Source organism: Carlito syrichta, unplaced genomic scaffold (assembly GCF_000164805.1).
Source record: "Carlito syrichta isolate Samal-C Ts95f unplaced genomic scaffold, Tarsius_syrichta-2.0.1 Scaffold305785, whole genome shotgun sequence".
Taxonomy (NCBI): Eukaryota; Metazoa; Chordata; class Mammalia; order Primates; family Tarsiidae; genus Carlito; species Carlito syrichta.
In genome coordinates this window covers 68,765-88,141 of record NW_007249881.1, presented here as the reverse complement: position 1 = coordinate 88,141, position 19,377 = coordinate 68,765, and the positions used below count along the sequence as shown (strand labels likewise).

Genomic DNA, 19,377 nt, shown 5'->3' with positions numbered 1-19,377 from the left:
AGGCCTGACTGGTGGTACATTTAAAATACAATGTAGTTCATACTCAACTTGTCAAGGGTGTAGCAATTGTATAAAGTGAGGCATACCTATCATCATGTACAACCCTTAGTGACTGACTCCTAGGACTTCAGGGCCGGGTGCAGCCCAGCTGTCGCTGCTGTGAACAGGTGGTGTAAAACAATAGCTCCGCTGAGCCGACTCACTTTCCAAACTCTCTAGCAGTCGAGTGCCCAGCCAGAGAGTGCCAGCGAGCAGCACAGGACACCACTCTGCCACCAGTCAAAGCCAGCGCCCACAGCCCATGGAGCCCCGGCCCGCTCTCCTGCTCATTGGATTCTACTTGGGTAAGTGCTAGGATCGGCAGTGGGGAGAGGGCTCTCTTTTGAGGCTGAGGCACCCAAAGTCTTGCTTCTTTGAGGGGAACACAGAGTGGCAGGGCCTCACCAGCCGGAGCCTGTGCTGTCAGTGTCTTCTGGATGTTGGCTTGATTGGGTTTCTGGATAAAGATTTTTAGTTTGTGTTACTCAGTTAAAATAACTACTTCCCAGCCAAAGGCTACACGGTAGACATGCAGGTCTCTCCCTCCGTCAGCGCCTGGCTCCCGACTCACCCATATGAAGTGAACCAAGGAATTCAACAAGTACCACTTGTAGACCACGGCAGCTTCCTGAAGCCGCTTTCACATTTGAACAGCTATAGGGACTTAAGGCAGTGACTTATAATCACAAACAATACAGTTGAAAAGTCGTTTTACTGCTCTGGAAGAATTCAAATAATGAAGAGGATTGATGGACAGCTGCATGTGCTGGAGAGAGAACCCGTGTAAATAGTTGTAACTAAACTCCCTCCATAGAGATAGAAGTATTTTGTAATTTTCTCTAGTTTCTGAATTTAAAAAAATTCCATATGAATGAATTACTTTTTTAAAAGGATGTTACATGTAGGTTTGGATTTGAATTGAAACTATAAAACCTTGTGCAGCCCTTGACCTGCATTCTGCTCTGGAATGTGTCACAACACAGCAGCTGACATGCTATCCTGAATCTCAAACTTCCGGTCGAGGGAAATAGATGTTTGCTGATTACTTCATATAAAAGTTTACTGGTGAATCACCCCAACTGAGAAACAAGGTGGCTGACATCCTGTGATTTCTCTTTTCTAATATTGCTCTGACAAACACAGGCCTTCTGGGCAAGAGGTAAAGGGCTTCATTATTAATTTTTTTCAATAGCAGAGTTGAGGAAAATAGCCTCAACTTAGATAAATTGTATCCTGTGGGATCAGGACTTGATCCAACCAAGGCAGGCCTGGTGTGTGTGTGTGTGTGTGTGTGTGTGTGTGTGTGTGTGTGTGTGTGTGTGTGTTTGTGCACATGCGTGCACAAACACCACACTCAATGAAAATTCTCAAATGATATGCCTCTATATAAAAATCCTTAAGATATCTCTTAGGATACCAAAGACCTCCAAAACGCATGTTTAGCTATTAAAAGAAGTATGCGATATGTATTTAGATAAAATCTAGAGTGTGCTGCTATATATTTATGCCCATGGGTGGTTCATAGAAATTTAGAGCTAGGTCAGGACATCCAGTGTCCTCAATTTTTTACCATAAGGAAATTAAAGCCGAAAACATGAGCTGACCTGCCCAAGGTCACTTAATTTGTAAATTTTGGAATGAGATCAGTGGGAGACTCGATTTGTTATAGGCACAGTCAGAAAACACAGCCTGAAATAGCCAGAGGTAGCAAGAGACACAGCATCGGGTTAAGGTAAGACGTACTCACAGTAGGCTGGGTGTGGTGGCTTACCCCTGTAATCCAAGCAATTTGAGAAGCTGAGGCAGGAAGATGGCTTAAGGCCAAGAGTTTGAGATTAATCTGGGCAGCAGAGCGAGACCCTATCTCTAAGGAAGGGAGGAAGGAAGGAAGGAAGGGAGGGAGGGGAGCAAAGAATTACCCACAGTGACTAGTGACAGTCTAAAACTCCTTTTGCCCAACCCAGGGGGACGATTTTTTACACAAAAATACAGATGGGGTCAATACAACACAAAAAGAACACTCTGAAATTGTGGTCAAGTTTCCCTACTTAGAATCATTCTGTTGGATACTTCTCATTTATACCGGGGACACCTTTCCTGCATTAGCTCAACACATCATGATCCCTTTCTATTTACACAGCACTTATGTCAACCTTTTCCTCCCTTCTGCTTTTCAATCCCAAGTACCTCTCAGCCACCTTTCTTATGGCCTGTCATTTTCCAACTTGTTCACAGTCATTTATGTAAATGACAAATGCCAATCTCCACGAATGTAGAAAGACAGGATTCCTGTCAGAGTCATCTTTGAATATCTCAAAACTCCTAAAACAATGCTTTGCTCACAGAAAATGCTCAACAAATATTTGGTGGATAAATTAAAGTTACCTCCATGTGACTAAACATTACAGATATAATTTTGCTTTAAAAAAGGAGATTTGACATTTGACATTATTTAACTGCTTCTCTGCATGTTTGTTTATTTACACCCTGCCTGTTTCAATTTTTTTTTTTTTAAATGTAAAGGGAAAAATTTTATCACTACTAACAATTTCACCGTTCAGATAAGGAAACTAGACAAATCCCAGGGTGTTTTAATTAGCTAAAGAAGACTTAGTTAAATGGACATTTAACAGTTCCTCTAGTGAGCCATTCCTTAACAAAAAGTTGAAATTCGTGTGCTATACTGACTGAAAGGTCATGATTCGTGGGATGTCTAAGACTTGGCTCATGGAAGCCTAATCAGACATTTAGAAATGTTGGTGGTGTAGGGTCTGCTGTCATAAATGGGTGAACAAACTTGTAATCTAGACTAATTGACTTGCATGTTTTTTCTTTACCCCAACTCATTCCTTACACTTAGACTCAAGTCCTTTCAGTATTGTCTTTACTGGTTCAGCAGCAGCCAGGAAAAACAACTTTGTAGTAATCAGAATGTTATCCAACTGTATATTGTTTACTTTATTGTAAATACTGGTGAGCAGTGGTCAATAAATAGTTTTATAATCCTTAAAAAATATTTTAAAGATGTGGGGTACAATTCAGAGTCAGGTATATAAATGCTCATTATGCAGTTACCCTTATTAATGAGATGTGCCCCTCCCTCCCCTGGCAGTTTCCCTCAACAGCCAATCCCACCCCCACTCCCCGCAGTTTCCTGCTACTGCCAATCCCTTTTTTATAGTATTATGATAATTGTTCAAGGTCCACTTATGAGTGAGAACATATGGTACTCTGCTCTTTGTTTCTGTGATAGATCATTGACTAAAAATCCATCCAGGTTGCCACAAAGTCCATGTGTTTGTCCTTCTTTATGGCTGCATAATATTCCACTGTGTATATGTGCTACATTTTTTTAATCCAGTTCAGCTTCGATGGGCAGCATGGTTGGTTCTATGTTTTTGCTATTGTGATAGAGGTGCAACAAACATGCATGTGCAGGTATCTTTTTTGTAGAATGATTTGAGTTCCTCTGGGTATATTCCCAATGAGGGGATTGCTGGGTCATATGGAAGGTCAGTTTCTAGTTCTTTCAGAAATCACCACACTGTCTTCCAAAGAGGTTGCACTAGTTTGCATTCCCACCAGCATATACCCTGTCTTTTTATGAAAGTATTTACTGTGAGTCATTAAATCCATGAAGAACTCGTCCAATTTCCCAAGCCATATTGGACTTTGGAAGAAATACAGAATTCTGCCTGTGAGTCCTGCAAGTTTTCTATCACTCTACCCTGATTTGGAGAGGAAAAAAGAAAAGAATACTAATGAATCCAACCTAAAAAACGAAGACCTTCTTAGAAATTTCTTATGGAAGGAACAAGGCACCTTGTTATTGGCTAAGGTGGGAGAGGAGAAGGTGACTGTCCATGGAGTGCTGACCATGCCTGCTACCCTGCCTTCCTTTCTCCTTAGTGGACCTTAGGGTTGGCCTGCATACTTTTCCTGCTACATAATGCTGACCATCAGCTCTGTCTGGAGTTTCTAGTATTTTCTTCCTGTCAAACTGGAGTAAGTGGTCATCTAAAAATAAGCAGCCCAGGGAAATGTCAAAGAAACAGCTTCAGACTCAGTGGCCAAGGCACCGGGTGATCCACTTCAGCCCATACCCTTCACCCTGGGGTAGACGGGACCTGGGATAGACAACATATGGAAGACAGAAAGATGCCATGTTTCAGGGACTCAAGGGGTAGCTGCAAAAAGTGGTCTTCGAACAACACACTACTTCAGAAGGTCCTCAAATGCAGGTGGTTTTGGGAAGAAGCCATGTGAAAGCTCGTGTGATTGGTACCTTGGGTGCCCTTGGAATCTGTGGGGTTCAGAAAACTTGGGATGCCAGAAATGAAGAGGTAGGCTAGGTCAGGGGTTCCCCACATAGATATTTAAGCTACATTGAAAGCTTCAAGCTTCCAAATGGAAACGACACATTTACCTTCAGGGAGGAGGTAAACTGTCTCCATTTATAATCCCACCTCCAACTAGTGGGGAGCCAAGAATACCTTGCTCAGCCCTCTGAACCTCAGTTTCCCGTCTGTAAAGTAGGAGTAAAAACTTGCTGCATAGGATCATTATAAGGATTTAATAAGATCATACAAATACAGGGTTTTTGATAGAGCTCTATGGGATAATTAAAACACACATTTTGGAGGCGGGGGATGAAAATGCATCGCTTCATAGCATAACATTTGTTATGTCAAGCAGATACAAAGTTCTGGATGAGAAAGAGTAGTTGAGAACCTGGGCTCTGGATTTGAATCCTGGTTCCACAACTTATGAAATCTGGTCAAGTCACTTAACCTCTCTGTGCCTCAATTTCCTCGTCTGTAGACTGGGTACAATAATATCACCTACCTCACCCAGTTGTGAGGGTTGAAAGAGTTAGTATAAATAAAGCATGTAGAAAAAAAAAGTGCATAGAAATGTATCCAGCACTTAAGTGGATGTGTTAGCTATTATTTTTATTGGTTAATAAAAATAGAAAAAGTAATTACTATTTTTTTTTTGAGTCAGAGTGTCACTCTGTCACCCAGGTTGGGTGCAGCGACATGCCCACAACCACTGCAGCCTCGGCCTGCTGGACTCAGGTGATCCTTCTGCCTCAGCCTTCTAAGTAGCTGGAACCACAGGTACACACCACCATGGCCGGCTAATTTTCTGATTTATCGTAGAGACACGGTTTCACCATGTTGCCTAGGCTGGCCTTGAATCCCTGAGCTCTGGCAATCCTCATGCTTCTACCTCCCAAAGCACTGGGATTATTATAGGCATGAGCCACTGCATCCGGCTCAAAAGTAATTACTTTTTACTTAAAACTACTTTGTTGGCAAACTCTTCCAAACGTAGGACTCAAGGAAAAAAATAAAGAAAAATAATAACTTGTCTTAGAGGTGATATGTTAATAGTCCTGGGGAAAAAAGAAAAAGCAACTCACTCATTCAATTTTAAAGTCTTCTTGCCAGGTGCGGTGGCTCACATCTATAATCCCAGCACTTTGGGAGGCAGAAGTGAGAGGATTGTCTGAGCCCAGAGGTTCGAGATCAGCCCGGGCAACTTGGCGAGACCTTGTCTTACAATAAATCAAAAAATTAGCTGGCCATAGTGGTGTGCGCCTGTGGTTCCAGCTACTTGGAAGCCTGAGGCAGAAGGATCGCCTAAGCCCAGAAGGTGGAGGCTGTGGTGGCCATGAGATTACCATTGCACTCCAGTCTGGGTGACAGATTGAGACTCTGATTCAAAAAAATAAAATAAAATAAAGTTTTCTTGGCCCAGGGAGAAATCACAGTGGCCTCAGCAGGAATCCGTGGAAAGAGGAGATCTGGTTACACAAATCAGGGCACAAGGATCATGTGTCTACTTCCTCTCCCAGCCCTAAACAGGCAGCGGCCCCCAATCCACACAAGGCTTGAGTTACAAAGATCCTTCATGAGGCACTTGTTGGCATTTGGAACACATTTTCTCATAGGAATCATGGTACATGCAGTTGTGAGATTGCCAGGACAGCCCGCAGCACACGCTTAATATTGAGAGTCAGGGCAGGAGCACGGCGCAGAATGATGAGCTTCTCATTTGAGCTTTGCCCCCCCCTCAGCTGCATGACCTTGGCCAAGTGTCCCAACTCTCCAAACTTCAGGTGAGAGTGTCTGCCTGCCTGCTGCTTCTGAGGCTGATGAGGATCCCACAACAGCAGATGCAAAGAGCTGCGGTCTCCGAGAGGACTCCATATTGCTCTCTAGCCTGAAGGAAAATGCAGTGAAGATTCCTTGGAATTTTTCATGTTCCAAATAGGAGCCCCAAGCCCAAGACACCAAAGCACAGTTTTCACTTCATTTTAACAACTCGTTGAGACATGTATTCACCTGCAGTAGTATTTTCTTAATTGTGGCAAAATACGCATTACATAAAATTTACCATTTGAACCATTCTAAAGTATACAATTCAGCGGCATTAAATATATTCACAGTGTTACCCAGCCATCACCATGATCTAGCTTCAGAACCTTTCATCATCCCCAAAGGAATCTTCATGTCTGGAAAACCGTCCCACCCTGTTTCTCTCTACCCCAGAGTTCCTAGCAACTACGAATCTGCTTTCTGTCTCTGTTCTGGCTATTTCACATAGATGAAATTTACCTGTTCTGGATATTTCACATAGATGAAATCATGCAACATGTGTGCCTCTCCACGCCTGTCTTCTTTCACTTAGCGGAATGTTTTCAAGGTTTACCCATGTTGTAGCACATATCAGTACATCATTCCTGTTTATGGCTGAATAATAGTCTCTTATATGGGTATGCCATAATTTGTTCATCTGTTTATCTGCTGATAAACACTTGGGTTGTTTCCACCTTTTGGCTGTTGTAAATAGTGCTGCTGTTCTTTTGGTTGTGTACCTAGGAATGGAACTCTGGGTCATAAGGTCCCTCTGTGTTTAACTTGTTGAGGAACCATCATTTTACATTCCTACCAGCAGCATATGATGTCCAATTTCTCTACAACCTCATCAATCTTTGTTATTTTCCACTTTGTTAACTGTGGCCATTTTGGTAGGTGTGAACCAACATCAATTGTTGGCTCTTCATGGTGTCATGAGATCTGAGAGCAACCAATTCAAGATTTTATTACACCATGACCAGACTCCAAAATATTGAGATTGGCCTTTTTTTCTCCTTCTCCTCCTCTTCCTTCTTCCCCTCCTCCTCCTCTTCCTCTTATCCCCCTTTTCTTCTTCTTCCTCATCTTCCTCCTCCTCCTCCACCTCTTCTTCTTATTATTATTTTTCTTCTTCTTCTTCTCCTCCTCCTCCTCCTCCTCCTCCTTCTTCTTCTTCTTCTGTTAGGGTCTCACCCTGCTCACTGCACCTGCAGCCTCCATCTCCTGGGCTCTGCCTCAGGTCCCCAAGTATCTCGGACTACATGTGTGCACCATCACACCTGGCTAATTTTTTTATTTTTTTGCAGAGATGAGGTCTCACTATGTTGCCCAGGCTGGTCTCCAACTCCTGGGCTCAAGCAATCCTCTCCCTGCCTTGGCCTCCAAACGTGTTGGGATTACAGGTGTGAGCCACCATGCCTGGCTGAAATTGGCTATTCTTGTGGGCCTTTGTTTCTTGTGTGTTCTTGCATCTGGCAAACTTGATTCAGCCAGGAGCTGTATTAAGGAAGATCACCTGTCCAAAATACAAGTGTTGTGATCATCTGGCCCTACTGTTGCCTGGTGAGGGACCATACCCACAACTATGCTTGGAAAGAAACTTAAGGGCAATAGCAGCTGCATTACAGACCCCTTGATGAGAAGGCCTGCAGGCCTTCCATTAGCTGGTTATGCCTCAGTTCTTCATGACCGTGTGTATGGAGGGTGTGGAGCAGAATCTGACAGTATGGGTGTCATTTGCTCTCTCAGCTGGCCTTGTCCTGGGCTCTGAACATGAGACCCGTCTGGTGGCAAAGTTATTTAAAGACTACAGCAATGTGGTGCGGCCGGTGGAAGACCACCGCAACGCCGTGGAGGTCACCGTGGGCCTGCAGCTGATACAACTCATCAATGTGGTGAGACAAGAGCGCCCGGTGCCCCGTAAACTGCACCTCTCACCCCAGAGCATCCTGCCTTCTACTCCCCTCTTTTCTCCCTAAAGATGGGGCCTTGTCTTTTTCCAGGATGAAGTAAATCAGATTGTGACAACCAACGTTCGTCTGAAACAGGTAATTCAGCTGGATAATGGCATTTATGTTGTCTTTATTCACCTTGAAATGAAACCTGGGCCCAGAGGAAATCAATCTGGGTAACAAGGATATACACCAAAATGTTTAAAGTAAATATTTTGGGATGATGAGGGCATGGATCCTGTTTGCTGGATTTTTTTTTTTTTTAACTTTGGGCTTTTTCTGTATGTGTTAGTTTGCTAGGGCTGCCACAACAACGTGCCACACCCTGGGTGGCCAAAACAACAGAAATGTATCATCTTACGATTCTGGAGACTAGAAATCTGGAGTTGAGGTGTTGGCAGGTTAGTTTCTTCTGAGGGCTATGAAGGAAGGATCTGTCCCAAGCCTGTATACTCGGCTTGTTGGTGTGAGATATAGCTATCATTATATATACATATATAATCACTTATGTCATATATATATATATATATATATATATATATATATATATATGTTTTTAAATGTCTCCCTTTTATAAGAACACCACTCGTACTGGATGAAGGTCTATCTTAATAAATCAGTTTAATTTAATAACCTCTGTGAAGGTACTATCTTCAAATAAGATCACAATCTTAAGTTCTGGGGGTTAGGACTTCAATATGAAATTTAGGGGGACACAATTCAACCCATAACATTGTGTTATCCAACTTTGCTGCACTGGGCATAGACAGGTTGAATAACACTCATCCAAAATGCTTGGGACCAGAAGTGTTTCAGATTTTGGACTTAAAAAAAAAAAGCATATATTTACTGGTTGAGCATCTTAAATCCCAAATCTAACATGCCTTGATGAGCATTTCCTTTGCGTGTCGTATTGGTGCTCAAAAAGTTTTGAATGTTGGAGCATTTCAGATTTCAGATTTGAGATGTTCAACCTGGATTACTTTTGTAATGTAGGATAATATATAACAAAAAAAATGATGATGGCTGCTTGAGGAAAATGTTCACACTAGGGTCAGTCTCCTTTCCTGGGGGTGGACAGGATGACATGGTAGATTTGCCATCTCCCAACTGCATGACTTAGGGGTATCATGAATTAGGGGTATCTTTGTTTCCTCATCTGTAAAATGGTGCCAATAATCGCTTTTACTGTGCAGGATTGTTGTGAGGACAAAATGAGTTAAGTGCAAAGAATAGTGCCGTATGTGTGACATTGTTGTTTACTAAAATGAAAGCTGAATTTTGAATCAAACTTTTTTTTCCCCTACGGACTAACAATTTCTGTCAATATCTGAATTCCCATGCTCTTGATGGGACCTAGGGCCCTTGATAACTCTAAGGTTTTAAGGAGTGAATGCTTTTGGCTTTTTGATTGGCTAAATGTCTCCATTTCCAGCAATGGGTGGATTACAACCTAAAATGGAATCCAGACGACTATGGTGGTGTGAAAAAAATTCACATTCCCTCAGAAAAGATCTGGCGCCCAGACCTTGTTCTCTATAACAAGTAAGCAAGACTGGCGGGGGAGGGACACGCCTGGGGCAGAGGGAGTCACGTGACATAATTGAAGGGCTACATTCTCAGAATGCTTCTTACCATGATTAGCGCCAATAACCCTAGAAACCAAGAGCCAGTTGACAGGCCAGGGGTGCCATATGGTGTCTCAGTTATAAAGAGACATGATTATGGGAGCCGAACGGAATCCGGGCTGAGGGTACGGGACATTTAATCCCTGAGAGTTCCTGTCGGGCATGTAGCAACTGTCCAAGGTACCCAAACTTCCTATCCCGGAGTTCTTTGGACTCCAGTGTCTTCCCTACCAAATTGGTCTGAACCTCTGGGGTTGTTATTGGTCACATCCTGAAGGCCATCCCACACCCAATGCTGCCGATGGCCAGGGACAACTGCGTTGGCCATCTACTGGGCCGCGACAGACTGCATGGTGTGAAATTATAATGTGATTCCAGACACTGCGGTTTCATGACACGTTCATTATCACTGCCCTTCATTTGTCAGGAAATGTTCATTTCAAAGAGCGTCACCCTCAGGTGGGAGCATTCACCTCAGCCTGGAGGATTTACGGCCTGACATGACACAGCATGTGTCGGGAGTGGGGAAGCTGTGCGTCCTGGGGACCTAGGGAACACGACAAGGCCAGTGAATGAAAACAGTACCCTATACGGCAGCCCCTCCTCAGTTTGGGTTTTCTACCACATATTGTTCAATTATACTGGGGATTCAAGCTTGAACCAAATTACCCAGTCATTTGTATTTTTGGACAAACAGACTGACAGAGCAGAGAACCTTATGTGAAGTTTCTCTTCCAGTAAGAATCTGAGGGAAGCAATGAAAACCCTCTGGTTCTTCTGATAGGCTCACTCAGGAACACCCTGAGGGGGGCAGGACCCTATTTCACCTGCCCACTGGGAGAGATTAAGATGAATTTAAGACCTTCTGCTCTTTGGGGCAGGTTTCTGAGTAAAGAGCCCCACTTCACCCCAAGGAAAAATCAATGGGAGGAAAATCTCTTGATTTATGACACAAGGGATCAGTGTAGGCCATTATGTCCCTGAAAGCCTACTGAGGCAAACCTCACCCCACACATTCAACATTTATTCTAAATCCCTGTTCTCTGCAAGTCCCTGGAACACATGCTGTTTACAGAAAGAGTAAGCTGACTGAATGAGGCCCGTAGAAAAAGCGTGTTTTGTTTTGTCTTTAAATAAGAAACCATTGCCAGCATTTAAAACTCGGGAAATATCCCAATAAAATCAGAATTTTTAGCCTCTCTAGAAATATGCAACCCCTAAACATCTGGAAATTGTTTACTTTTGTTTTATTTATTCATTTATTGGAGCCGGAGTCTCACTCTGTTGCCCAGGCTGGAGTGCCATGGCATGATCATGGTTTACCACAGCCTTGGCCTCCTGATCTCAGGCAATCCTTCTGCCTCAGCCTCCAAGTAATTGGGACTACAGGCACGTGCCACTACGCCTCACTAATTTTTTAATGTTTTGTAAAGTCTCACTATATTGCCCAGGCTAATTTTTAGTTTAATTTTTAAAAAAATCTAGATTTCTAGCTTTTGAGGATGAATCCAAACAACTGGCCACGTTGGGCCCTCACTCCCATGAGGACGCCACGGGTGACAATGCATGGTATCACTTTCCTGAGAGGTGACAGGAGCTCCCTGTCCAGCACAATCTCACTGGACATGCATTTCTCACCTGTCTGGCCCTGGAGGCATCTGAGTTTGTGATCCCTCTCCACTGAGTTCTAAATAGTTCTTAATAAGATAGTAGACCCTTCCTCAGCCTACTTGTCACAGTCTCAAAGTAGATTGAGGATGGAATGATAAGAGATTAACATTACAAATATTACTGTGGGCTGGGGAAAAAAACCTGGGATACAGCATACCCACACTGCCTGTTATTTCTTTCTTTCTTTTCTTTTCTTTTCTTTTCTTTTTTTTTTGTTGAGAAAGCAGGACTTATTGAGAAGACAGAAAAGCTCCCACAGTAGGAGAGGACCTGAGGGAGTTGCCCTGTTATGTCTTTAAAACCACAGGTTCCCACGTTCTTCCCCAGGTGTTCTGATTCAGGGTTCACTTACATGGTGTGCAGGAATCTGTATTTTTAACAAGCACCCCAGTGATTCCTACTATCAAATTTAGGAAACATTGCAATAGACAAAAAATGACACTGCCTGAAAGAAAGCTTCTATAATTAACACCTGAATAATTAGCAGCTGTCTTCTGTTAATGTCCCCAAGATGAATGGAAGGCTCGTCTGTCACTTGGAACCATTTTTGTCTTCTATCCCAACTGTAGCGCAGATGGTGACTTTGCCATTGTCAAGTTCACAAAAGTGCTCCTGGACTACACTGGTCATATTACATGGACACCTCCAGCCATCTTTAAAAGCTACTGTGAGATCATCGTCACCCATTTTCCCTTTGATGAACAGAACTGCAGCATGAAGCTGGGCACTTGGACCTATGATGGCTCTGTGGTGGCCATCGACCAGGTAGATGGTAACTCCATGTGATGAGGCTGGTTTCTGGAAAAGTATGACTCAGGTCTCTAACTCTGCCCCTGGATAATCTAGGCTCTCAGCACCAGTTTAAACTGGGAATCATCTGATGTGATGGTTCTAATTGGTTGAGAAGGCTCTTTTTTGTTCTTTTTGAGTCAGGGTCTCACTCTGTCACCTAGGCTGGAGTGCAGTGGCACAATCACAACTCACTGCAGCCTCGATCCTACTGGGCTCAGGTGGTCCTTCTGCCTCAGTCTCCTGAGTAGCTGAGATTACAGTCATGTACCACCACGTGCGGCTTTTTTTGATTTTTTGAAGAGATGAGGTCTTGCTATGTTGCCCAGGCGGGTCTTGAACGCCTGGGCTCAAGCAATCCTCCTGCCTCAGCCTCCTAAAGTGCTGGGATTACCAGCAGGAACCGCCACTGGGATGGTTCTTGTTGTGCCACTCATGAGAACTAACTGAGAGCTTCAAAGAATTCCCCATGCCCAGGATCAGTCTTGAGAACCCTAATATAGTCAGTCTGGGGTGGGGCAAGGGCACCACTATGTTTCAAAGCTTCCAGGTGACTTGAAAGTGTAGCCAAAATGGAGACTACCAATAGTCCAAACCTCTTTATATTTTAGGAAAGCAACCAAAGACCCAAAAAAGCATTAGTGGCCCAGGGGTCCCTCTGGGTATATGACCCATGGAGCTGGAGTCTCTGGCCTAGTCATTGAGGATTAAGAAACCCTGGCCCTCCTCGGGGTGACTTGGCTGGGATTTCCAAGCCTCATTTCACTTCTCAGGAGAGTGACCAGCCAGACCTGAGCAACTTTATGGAGAGCGGAGAGTGGGTGATCAAGGAGTCCCGGGGCTGGAAGCACTGGGTGTTCTATTCCTGCTGCCCCAACACGCCCTACCTGGACATCACCTACCACTTTGTCATGCAGCGTCTGCCCCTCTACTTCATCGTCAACGTCATCATCCCCTGCCTGCTCTTCTCCTTCTTAACCGGCCTGGTGTTCTACCTGCCCACAGACTCAGGTGGGTGCAGTTGCCATGACTGCCACTGCGGATGCTTCTGGGTCTCGTGCTGCTATTCTGGGGAAAGCCAGAAATAATCATGTGCTAACCAACAGAGGCAGACAAGCCCACAGCATCACGGTTGGGAAGACGCACGTCCTGAGTGGGCGTGTGCAGTGGTGGAAGCTGCTGCGGGTGGGGCTCACGGCTGGGGCGACATCCAGAGTCGGCAATGCATCCCTAAAAATGTGCATCCATAGCTCAGCCTAGGAAAGTGGATACCAACCGTATGCCCAGAAACGTGCCGGGCAAGGCGCGCGATCACACACACTTCTCATGCCCCTTCCCCTAGGATGTCAGTTTCTCTGTATCAGCAAATCTGGTTTGCTCCTTTCCTCACTGCCTGCCACTGGAAAATAGCTTTCACTACCCGATTTCCAAATGGCGATCTCTTTACACATGAGGCCACACACCCAGGTGGCCCTTCTTCCTCACATATCAGCCTGGACAACTTACTTACCTCCTGCTGATTCAGCACATCTGTGACATAATTTCATCAAATACCTACAATCTACCAAAAATGGGGAATCGGTACCCATGTGCCTGCCAGCAGGTCATCACTCATAAACAATTTATGGCAGGCAAGGAGGAAAAAAGAAAGGTGAACCGGGCTCGGCGGCTCAGCCTGTAATCCCAGCACTTTGGGAGGCCGAGGCAAGTGGGTTGCCTGAGCCTGTGGGTTCAAGACAAGCCCCGGCAACTTGGCGAGACCTCTTCTCTACAATAAATCAAAAATTAGCCAGGTGTGGTAGCGCACGCCTGTAGTTCTGGCTACTTAGAAGGCTGAGGCGGAAGGATCGCCGGAACCCAGCAGGTCGACTGGGGTCAAAAAAAAAAAAAACAAGATGCTACAGATAGTCCTCCGACTATGACAGGGAGCAATTTTATAAAGTCATTTAAATACACACAAAAGTTTAAATCCAACTTGCCAATAAAGGGAAAAAAAGGATTCATTCACTGAGCCAGCAGTATCTGTTGAACACCTGCTATGTGGCAGAGAGACAATAGAGAGAAAGAAAATGTCTGGCCCCACAGAATGCATGTTCTAGTGATTGCACTCATTTTTGTTGTTTTTGTTATTTTGGGTCAGGGTCTCACTGTCATCCAGACTGAAGTGCAGTGGTGCCATTATGGCTCATGGCAGCCTTGATCTCCTGGACTCAGGTGATCCTTCTGCCTCAACCTCCTGAGTAGCTATGACTACAGGCACGTGCCACCAAACCTGGCTAATTTTTTTTATTTTTTTGTAGAGACGAAGTCTTGCTATGTTGCCTAGTCTGGTCATTTTCAAACAAATGATCACAAACTCAAATAGTTTTTTCAACCTTCTAATCAAGTAAAACTTTTTAAAGTGAGTAGAGAAAACACTGACAGGGCATTATGGAAACAAACCAGAGTGTCCATAAAGATCAAATGATTGACACTTGAAAAGCACTTAGGACAATGACTTTGCATGATAAATGTTAGCTATTATTATTATTAATCAATAAATTTTCTGTGACTTGATATACTTTCATATTTATAATTCTGTTCTTTTTCACTTTTGAAAGTTTTCCTACCCACCAGATAGAACTGACAATTTCTTGTTTGCACTCTCTCTGTATCCAATACATACTTCTACTCTAGCTTCTGGAAGCATCCAGTATGGGCAAAACTCCATAGTAGAAAGCAGGGCACACAAAGGTTTTTTGCCCAGACAAGATCCTTGAGATGAAAGAAAAGGAGTGTGGGCTGGGAGAATCCCTGTTGCCTGAATAGGAAAAACAAAACAAAACAAGAAATAAGTGAGAAGACCAACTTCCTCTTACATGAAAGTGAGAGGTGTGAAATCATTGTACCAGAAGGTCACTCAGGATGAGAAGGGGAACTCCTTGGCCTTGCAGACTTTGTCCTTTTCATAGTTTTGATCTTGTAGCTTACTTCCATAATGAGAGAAATATTCAAGTATTCGGGGCTGCCCATCCACCTCCTGGGTAACAAGCAGGCCAGGCTGTGGTTCAGTTTGGGGAGGTTCAGACTACAGAAGCAAAAGCTACCATCCTGGGCCTGGCTTGCCAACCCAGACCTCCTTTCAGTTCTCTGAGCTCCATCAAGACATGGAATTCGGGGGCATGAGATGAAGCAACTGTCTCCTGCGTGGCAGTCTCTCATGGGAATTCTTGTCACTTGCTGTTATCAGAAAAGTTAAGGTGCACAGATCGCATGGGATGTTCAGTAGGAAAAAAAATTCCCCAGAATAATGCTTTGAGAACATGCCGGTCACATTTCTCTTACCCTTGGGTTTCAGTGGTGAATTTGTTTGCTTGGGTTGCTATACAAAATACCACAGACCAGGTGACTTAAGCAACAGACATTTATTTTCTGGCAGTTCTGGAGCTTAGAAGTCCAAGATCAAGGTGTCAGCAGGGTTAGTTTCTTCTGAGGCCTGTCTCCTGGGTTCATAAATGACCGCCTTCTCCCTGCATCTGCACATGGTCTTCCCTCTACATATGTGTTCTAATCACCTCTTTTTTTTTTGAGTTGGAGTCTCACTCCATCACCCAGCCTGGAGTGCAGTGGTATACTCACGGCCACCCCAACATTGACCTGCTGGGCTACAGCGATCCTTCTGCTTCAGGCTTCCAAGGAGCTGGAACTACAGGCGTGCGCTACCACACCTGGCTCATTTTCTACTTTTTGTAGAGATGAGGGCTTGCCAACTTGCCCCAGCTGGTCTCGAACTCATGGGTTCAGGCAATCCACTCGCCTTAGCCTCCCAAAGTGCTAGGATTACAGGCTGAGCCACCAAGCCCGGCCTCTAAATCATATTGGATTAGCCTCCCATGACCTCATTTTAACTTAATTACCTCTTTAGAAGCCCTGTCTCCAAAGTCACATTTTGAGGGCCTGGGGCTTAGGACATTAACATGTAAATTGGGGGGGGAGGCGTATCACAGGTGGGTGACTGCGTTTCTGTTTTGTTTTTCTAGGGGAGAAGATGACTCTGAGCATCTCTGTCCTACTGTCTTTGACTGTGTTCCTTCTGGTCATTGTGGAGCTGATCCCTTCCACCTCCAGTGCCGTGCCCTTGATTGGGAAATACATGTTGTTCACCATGGTGTTTGTCATCGCATCCATCATCATCACTGTCATTGTCATCAACACGCACCACCGCTCGCCCAGCACCCATGTCATGCCTGAGTGGGTGCGGAAGGTGAGTGGGCGAGTTCCCTGAAGACTTCACACAGAGGGGACATCTGCAGGTCTCCCCTTCCATGTAGCCAGTGGATTTCTAGCTAATACTTGAGGGTATTTAGGACCTGATAGTCCTTTCCCGACTTTAAGGACTTTTTGGAACGAGCATTATTTTGGTCTCTTTATTTATCTAGGGATAAATAACCCATGTAGCCTTCCCAGAGAGAAAAGAAACACAGAATTTACAAAGCCCACTCCAAGTTCAAGTTTATAGAATCTCTTTGATTAGAGAAGATGAGTAAGTGACTGTTTGTCTTTTTATTCAAATGCTGTGAAATTCTCTAGATTTCTGTTTGTATGTCTTCCAAATTGTGAACAGACTTGCTTATTTTTTGCTGGTAAAATAAAGTTTGTTGAGAATAGTATGAAGGTTAGATGTGGGGAGGAGGGCTTCCCCGTAAGAGGGGGTCAAAAAGTGAGTTTTAGTGAAGTACTTGGTCTCAAATATTCACATTATTGAACTTAAAAGTTTAACATTTCAAATATATCTATTTTTGATAAAACTTCACAGAGACACTAAAGTCCAGGATCATTTGTGCAGCATGCAAAATATTTGTCAGTAACTGACAATCTACCACTTGCAATGTACTCTTTTTGGAGGAGATTAAGAGTCCTTGTTTCTACAGAGACTGTTGGATGACTCCTGGCAATACCTATGTTGCAGTTTCTCCAGGAATAGGAAACGGAGGAAACTAGTTGGTTGTTTTGTGGAGCCGGAAGCTTATATGTTTGAGGCGGAGGAGCTCCTTCTTTAATCAAAGACTCTTGAGAACACATCGCTGGGGCGTTTCCGGTGCCTGTATGGGGGTCCTGAAGCTTAAACGCCATTGGTACCTTGTGAAACCGATGGCTGCTCACGTGCTCCCTCCAGCGGCGAGCTTCCCGCATTACAGAACCATCACTGTTACCGTAGTTACTTGACTTACCCAGAATACACAGGGTGGAAACTTTGAGAAAATCTAAAATGATCTTTTTGTTTTAAGGACAAGGAAGCTGAGGCCCAGAGACGCTAAATGAATTTCCCAAGATCCTATTGCTAATTCAAAGACTGTTGACAATAATTCTCACGCATGAATTTCTTTTTTATGCTAGGTTTTTATCGACACTATCCCAAATATCATGTTTTTCTCCACAATGAAAAGACCATCCAGAGAAAAACAAGACAAAAAGATTTTTACAGAAGACATTGATATTTCCGACATTTCTGGGAAGCCAGGGCCTCCACCCATGGGCTTCCACTCTCCCCTGATCAAACACCCTGAGGTGAAAAGTGCCATTGAAGGCATCAAATACATCGCAGAGACCATGAAGTCAGACCAGGAGTCCAATAATGTAAGCTTTGTGACTTGACATCGGCACCTCTGAGTTTAAATGGTCAAATGCATGAGCGCAGATGGATGGGTTTGACTTGACTGGAGGTTGGCATTCAAGGGGCTGCTTCTGACCTAAGACATACGTTGGTGACCACCTCTAGGCCACCTTAGTAAGTCATCACATTCTGAATACTCTATTTAAAAAAATTAAGATCACACCAGGTACAGTGGCTCATGCCTGTATTCCCAGTACTTTGGGAGACCAAGGCAGGAGGATCACTTGAGACCAGGAGTTCGAGACTTATCTGGGCGACATAGCAAGACTGCGTCTCTACAAAAAAATAAAAATAAAAAAAATTAGTTGGGTATAGTGTCATGCACTTATAGTCCCAGCTATTTGGGAGGCTGAAGTGGAAAGATCGCCTGAGTCCAGCATTTTGAGGCTGTGGTGAGGTGTGATCATGCCATTGCACTCCAGGCTGGGCTACAGAGTGAGTCTCCAACTCTAAACAAATAAATAAAATAAAGATCATAATGCCAGCCACGGGATGTTGAGGGCTTCAAGATCTAGAAGTTGAAAGACCCATAGTTAATACATGGATCTTGTAAGTCCAATAACCATCTTAGGGAAATTCTAACACTCTCCTCTCTCCCAGGCGGCGGAGGAGTGGAAGTATGTTGCCATGGTGATGGACCACATCCTCCTCGGAGTCTTCATGCTGGTCTGTATCATCGGAACCCTAGCAGTGTTCGCAGGTCGGCTCATTGAATTAAATCAGCAAGGATGAGCAGAAGCTGAGTAGGCCTAGTTCTGCTCTGGAACCTACCAGAGCAGAGAGAGGAGGGAAAGAGAGAAGATTTGTCTACTTTGATACCCTCTCACTTATCAAATGTGTGATTTTCTGTACTTATCATTAATGATAATATTTGTGTTTACATAAATAAGGTTGTGGCCTCGAAGTATTTTCACACTGCTTCTCTCTTCAATTCTGCTGTGTATTCTGGGAGAGTGAATCCTTTTCAGGAAATGAAACTGGCGGATTGCTGAAAAAAAGTGTCCATTTCCAAATGGTGTCTGGAAGAGTTTTGCCTAAAGTAATCAAGGTTTTCTGTTGCATTGTCATTGCTGCTGTATTTAGTTATTTATTTTTCCTAACCACTAGACAACCAGGGAATTGCTGTTTTTTATGTTTTTGTTTTTGAGTTAGGGTCTTACTCTGTCACCAGGTTGGAGTGCAGTGGCATGGTCACGACTATCATGGCTCACGGCAACCTCAACCTCCTGGGCTCAGGTGATTCTTCCACTTCAGCATCCCAAGTAGCTGGGACTACAGGCGAGAACCATCACCCTGTTAATTTTTTAATTTTTTTTGTAGACGAGGTTTTCACTGTGTTGCCCGGGCTGCTCTCAAGCAATCTGCCAACCTCTGCCTCCCAAAATGCTGGGATTATAGGCATGAGTCACCATGCCTGGCCACTGTCTTTTTTTTTTTTAAACAGGGAGTATACTATTTGCTTAAGAGCCGGTTTTGTACCTACTAGGAGAGTCCCATCTACC

The 19,377-nt window shown here is 44.0% G+C and overlaps 1 protein-coding gene across 1 annotated transcript; it reads left to right on the top strand.

Moving 5' to 3' along the window:
- Positions 1-301: 301 nt before the first annotated feature.
- CHRNA1 (cholinergic receptor nicotinic alpha 1 subunit) lies at positions 302-18,746 on the top strand. The gene is made up of 9 exons (XM_008062643.2): positions 302-344; positions 7,932-8,077; positions 8,186-8,230; positions 9,570-9,679; positions 12,003-12,198; positions 12,996-13,233; positions 16,242-16,465; positions 17,599-17,838; positions 18,476-18,746. Exons 1-9 carry the CDS (start codon positions 302-304, stop codon positions 18,605-18,607), a joined length of 1,374 nt encoding a protein of 457 aa, XP_008060834.1. The 3' UTR covers positions 18,608-18,746.
- Positions 18,747-19,377: the final 631 nt, after the last annotated feature.

Coding starts and splice junctions, on each gene's coding strand:
- CHRNA1 (XM_008062643.2), top strand. CDS start 302: ATGGAGCCCCGGCCCGCTCTCCTGCTCATTGGATTCTACTTGG. Junction 13,234..16,241: donor CTACCTGCCCACAGACTCAG/GTGGGTGCAGTT, acceptor TTGTTTTTCTAG/GGGAGAAGATGACTCTGAGC. Junction 17,839..18,475: donor CAGACCAGGAGTCCAATAAT/GTAAGCTTTGTG, acceptor CCTCTCTCCCAG/GCGGCGGAGGAGTGGAAGTA.